Source organism: Lactuca virosa, chromosome 7 (genome assembly GCF_052849685.1).
Source record: "Lactuca virosa cultivar CGN04683 chromosome 7, Lactuca_virosa_CGN04683_v6, whole genome shotgun sequence".
NCBI lineage: Eukaryota > Viridiplantae > Streptophyta > Magnoliopsida > Asterales > Asteraceae > Lactuca > Lactuca virosa.
The window spans coordinates 2,340,278-2,345,827 of record NC_136432.1 but is presented as its reverse complement, the minus strand read 5'-3'; the positions used below and the strand labels follow the sequence as shown (position 1 = coordinate 2,345,827).

At 38.4% G+C, this 5,550-nt stretch overlaps 1 protein-coding gene across 1 annotated transcript; it reads right to left on the bottom strand.

Moving 5' to 3' along the window:
- Positions 1-1,023: 1,023 nt before the first annotated feature.
- LOC145124632 (uncharacterized) lies at positions 1,024-3,215 on the bottom strand. Its single transcript, XM_079060044.1, has 4 exons — positions 2,927-3,215; positions 1,982-2,133; positions 1,563-1,903; positions 1,024-1,369 (listed from the first exon to the last, which is right to left on the bottom strand). Exons 1-4 carry the CDS (start codon positions 3,213-3,215, stop codon positions 1,024-1,026), a joined length of 1,128 nt encoding a protein of 375 aa, XP_078916170.1.
- Between the last annotated feature and the right edge of the window lie 2,335 nt (positions 3,216-5,550).

The window sequence follows — 5,550 nt, the reverse complement described above, 5'->3', positions numbered from 1 at the left end:
GGTCGAACAAAAAGCTTCAATTTGAGGTCTTTAAGTTAAAGGTGTACCTAATATGTAGTTGGATATTTTTTTGTGTATAATTATGTAGAAGTTGTAATCAAGGTCATTTGGGTTAAATTATGAACAACTTGTAATGTAATTTGTTTTGGTTTGTATGTTTAACATGAATGGTTGTTGTATCACTTTGTTTTGGTTTGTATCTTTAACTTGTAATGTACTTTGTTTTGGTTTGTATGAACAAATTTTAATGTACTTTATTTTAATTTGGTTATTGTATTACATTAAACTTAATGTATTAATCGATACAAGGACCCTACATCTTATTCGAGGACCACAAGCAAATTATTGGACCATCTGTTAACTGATGTTACAAGGACCACATGTTCCCTTGTAACCTAACCAAATTAACATTGATTCCTGGAACTATTGACCCCATGTTCCCTTAGGTAACATGCACCATGCACTATCAAGAAAACAAGTACATATCTTTCTTAAACAAACTAAGTTTCTCAAACAGCATAAGTAGTACAAATCAGTCACAAACAAATAAAAAAAGTACATATGTTTCTCAAACAACATAAGTAGTACAAATCAGTCACCAAACACAACCAAGTTCAAACATAACAAGTTCAAGGAAAACAGATCCTAATCATTAAGCTCCAATGGGTTTGTACTAGTATCTCCTTTCACATCTTTGCCCTTAACCCTCTTAGCAAGTTTCATCTTGATGATTATCTATGGTTTCTTTCTTTTACACATACCCACTGTTTTGTCTCCATTTTGCCCTTCAGGCACTGATTTTGATCCACTGCTTCCTACACCAACTCCTTGTGCTCATTCACCATTTCCATTAACAGTTGTTTTCCTTTTTTCACATTTAGTTTTGGCCTCCTTCCAACTTGAGGTTTTTGCATTTTTGTCTTTCAGCTTGAGGACATGTGACCTTGTTATTCCCAACTTGTTTACACACACTGCATGATATTTTTTTCCCTACCTTAGACACAGTGTATCTTGGGAGATTTTTTATGCATCTCTTCTTCTGTTAACCTTTGGTCTGTCTGGCATTCTTCTTTTCATTGGTGGAAGAGGTGATATGAAGTCAGTAGGTAGCCACATATTGCTACCATTCATCCCATGAATTAGGTATTTGTAAGTGTTCTTGTACATAACACCATAGAACATTGTATCCACATAAGTACCAACATCTCTATTCAGAAAGGATATAGTTGCAACTGAATGCACGCATCCATACCCATTAAGTTGCCATACTCTACAAGTACAAGTCTTCTTGTCCAGGTCAACAACATAGGACTCAGCCATGTTTTTTGTTTCAAATTGGTTTATACCACTTGGCAAAACCTGCCAATACCTATTGCATACATAACATAAGTAAGTACCTAAATGCAATTAGGAGTGTAAAGATTAGAAAGTACCTTTGAGCTCTTTTTAATTGATTTAGTATGAGTGTAATTGATGGGCAAGGCTTGTAATCAAGCCATGAACTACCTTTGATCTTTAAATTATATATCCTCTCCTAAACATGCAATCTAATATCCTCTAACATGGTGATGATTGGCTTCTTCCTTGCATCCCTGATGACACTGTTAAAGCTCTCAGATAATCGATTCTCCACTGCATCACACATCCTTACCTCTTGAAATAATTCTCTACTCCAAGATTTGGGGTTTGTTTCCATAAGATAAGCAAAGGCTTCAGGGTTAAGCACTTCAATTTCCTTCATGGCAGCATTGAATAAAGGCTCAGTGGATGCCTTTCTTGCCTTACAAAACATGGTCTCATAGTGTACACCAGTGAATCTTTTCCTAAAGTTGGCAACAATATGCCTTGCACACTGCCTATGTTCAGCAGTAGGCAGTACTTCTTTGACAGCCTTTAACAACCCCTATACAAAAATGGTAACATGTTAGATAAAATTAAACCACCAAGTACAATATTTAAAGGTAGGAAGTAGATAACATACCTTTTGCTGACCCGACATCAATTTTATACCAAAACCATTATCCAGTTCAAGGTCATCTCTAAGGTTTTCCAAAAACCATTTCCAATTTTCTTTGTTTTCTACACAGAAAACTGCCCATACAATTGGGAATATGTGATTATTGACATCCCTTCCTACAGCACATATTAGCTCTCCAGTACATAACCCCTTTAAGAAACATCCATCTAAATTTATAACCCTTCTGTAGCTCCTTATCCACCCTTGCTTTAGCCCATCAAAACACAAGTAAAATTTTCTAAAATAATTCTTACCATCTGGCATAGAATTGACATCCATTTTGATTCTTGATCCTGGATTTGATCTTCTAATATCCTCACCATATGACCAGAGCTTTGCATAGTGCTCCATTAGTATTCCCTCAATCAATTTAATTGCATACTTCTTTGTTCATCTACATTGTCCCATACTCACATCTATACCAAATTTTTCTTTAACCTCATCCCTAAGTAGCCTGACACTAACCTTTTGTTTATGTAAGAATTGTGTTATGTAATGACTAGCTATCCAGAAATAGTTCAAAATTGAACCTAAATTGGAGTTTCTTGCACAGTTATGCTCATTTATGAGACTCTTAATCTGGAAAGACTTTTCCTCACTCATATAAGAAGCCCACATTCTAAACTTGCATTGCCCAGAACAACATTTCACTAATAGTCTCCTACTATCTTTTTTTAGTAACATAACTGATAACCATTTGCTACGAAATAGATACACATCATATGTTTTAGTTGTTTAGGACTCACAAATCTCATACCTAATACAGGCTTCTGCTTTTTCCAATGAACATTCTCATTATAAATAACATGGTTAGTAGATATTACCACATCCTCGTGTGAATGATCATATGGCTCTTCACAAGGTGGACTGTGGGGGGGGGGATGACTTGCTCCTTTGGGCACAACTTACTCCGAAACTTATCATCTTTTGTCTTGTTCATAGGAATGCACTCATCAGGTTCAGTTTCCACTTCCATGTGAATGCCATCATATTGATCACCTTTCAAATCCTCCTTTACACCTTGGATATCATCCCTACCACCATGTAAATCCAGCATGTCGATTCCATCATCCATATCCATACGACTTTGTGCTTCTTCATGAACTTCATTTGCACCAGACAATTTTCCTAAAGAACTACAAACTTCTGCTTGCTCTTCAAGAATCCATTGATGTACATTAACACCAATATGGCCCATGTATACATCAATTACACAATCAAAAGCTTACCCTACTTCGATTAGTTCCATGTAATCTGTAACATCCAGAAAATTTCAAGAAATTTAAACTTTTCAAAACAAACCGTTACTAATAAAGTTTTTACAAAACCCTTGTTTCCAAAACAAGATTTAAAATCAGATTGTCCCAAAATCCAATCAGTAGTAAAACCAAGGATGTGTATGGTCATGCCTTCTCCTTGCCACAATCATCTGAAGCACCTAAAACAATAAACTGAAACTGTAAGCACAAAGCTTAGTGAGTTCTCCCAAAGTACCACCACATAAACAGATAACGTATGAAAACAAGCATGCTCACATACTCATGCTTGGCCCAATCAGCCTCGGGCTGGAATACCAACCATGGCGGGTCCAATCAACCATCGGGTTGGAATACCCCAGGCATATTGACTGATGCACAAAGCAGTCCAGTCTTACCATATACCATACAATCATGTCGGGTCCAATCAACCATCGGGTTGGAATACCCCATGCCCAATCAACCAACGGGTTGGAATGCCAATATACAACGGGTCCAATCATACTCAGGATGGAATACCCTCGGGCCCAATCAACCATCGGGTTGGAATGCCCCCGGTCTGTTGGCTCACGCACATAACAGTAAAACCTCAACCACCAACCAATATATAACCAGTCAACAGACAATCGGGCAGATCTACAGATCACTGAGCATAGCATCATCCTATATACCAGGATACCGATCTAACAGATCACTACAGCACAATAACATACTATCACATAACAGGATATCTAATCCCATGGGCCGGCCTTGGTGCCTTCAACCTGAAAGTAAAGTGAGGAAAACTCACCTCAATCCGCTGATACTCAAATAACTACTCGGACTGCCGAATCGGATAACCTCGCGCCAACTAACAATAAATACAATCTTAATCAACAATTAACCGATAACCCAAAATCCGAGGCCCACTCCATAAACTAACTTCCTGAAGGGTAAAAGACCATTTTACCCTTTTCTTAATCGTTCAATAACCAAGGCCCAGCCCAAAATGCATAAAAAAACCCAAAACCCAAAATGGCAATCCAAAGCCCAAATCAAAAGCAACAAAAGCCCATTATGGCCCAATAACCCGATTGGACCCTAAAACCAACATGGACCTACTTCCAAGAAAACCCTAAGTCCATCCATGGCCCAAAGTCCAAAGTCCAATGACCCAACAAGGCCCAAGTCTCAAAAAGCCCAAAATGGCAAACTGGGGAGTACGCCCAGCGTACTCACCCACAAAGCACAAATTACAAACGGCTAATGCACGAAAACTTCATTACGCTAAGTGTACTTCCTGCGTACGCCCAACGTACTCATCAGGGACCAAAAATCCATATTAAGCTCTTAATGGTTAAGCCAATGACTTCCAAACTCAAATATGACCCTAATGAGATGTCTTAACACGTAAAGTTGTCAACTTTACTCCTTTGTGTGGCTTAATGGGACCAAAATCCTTAATAACATCCATAATAAACATCCAACTCATGCATGGTCCAAGATAACTCACCAAGATGACATTTTTATGAACAAGGGACCTCCCAAAGGCCAAGATCCATCATTTTAAGCTCTTGAAGTAGCTCATACTCACAAGGATGACTCTAAGGACCAAAATGAACCCAAAATACACCTTAAACTACATCTAATGCCTAGAGTCATCAAGATAGAAACTTTATACCTCAAAAGGGTAGATCAAGATGCCACAAGCCTGGATCCAAAAGCTTCAAGCAATCCCACACTTCTCCAAAGAGTTCCTTTTTCTATTATGAGCACCAAAAACCATGAAATACCACCAAAAGCTCAAAAACCACTCAAATGGGGGATAGGATTTCGATTCTAGGGTTTAGAGGGATGGAGTCTGAAGATAATAGGGTTTGGTGGTGAGTTAAGGAGCTTAAATAGGGTCCAAGATCCTAAATTAGGGTTTGTGTCTGAGTGGAGTACGCCCAGCGTACTTCTGGTATGCCCAACATACTCCATAAGGAATCCACAATCATATGGCTTAGTATGACCAACATACACCATCGTACGCCCCGCGTACTGTCCTTAGCACTAGTACGCCACGCGTACACATATGTACGCCCCATGTACTCGCTTAAACCCTAAAACCATGAATCTTCCGAAGGCCATAACTTCTTCGTTATTAGTCTGTTTCTGACGATCCTTATATCCACGAATAGGTAACGAGAAGCTCTATAATTCTATAAAGTCATAATTGCCTTAAAAATTCCCGATCAAAAATCCAATTTCCATAAAAGCCCGAACTAACACTTTACCGAAATACCCCTTCGCTCC

What these genes read in the sequence shown, in the direction of transcription:
- LOC145124632 (XM_079060044.1), bottom strand. Translation starts at nt 3,215, where the DNA reads ATGGGCCATATTGGTGTTAATGTACATCAATGGATTCTTGAAGAGCAA. An exon ending in TGATGTCGGGTCAGCAAAAG is followed by an intron (nt 1,904 to 1,981) that starts GTATGTTATCTA and finishes ATTTTTGTATAG; the next exon opens with GGGTTGTTAAAGGCTGTCAA. An exon ending in AAGAAGCCAATCATCACCAT is followed by an intron (nt 1,370 to 1,562) that starts GTTAGAGGATAT and finishes TGTATGCAATAG; the next exon opens with GTATTGGCAGGTTTTGCCAA.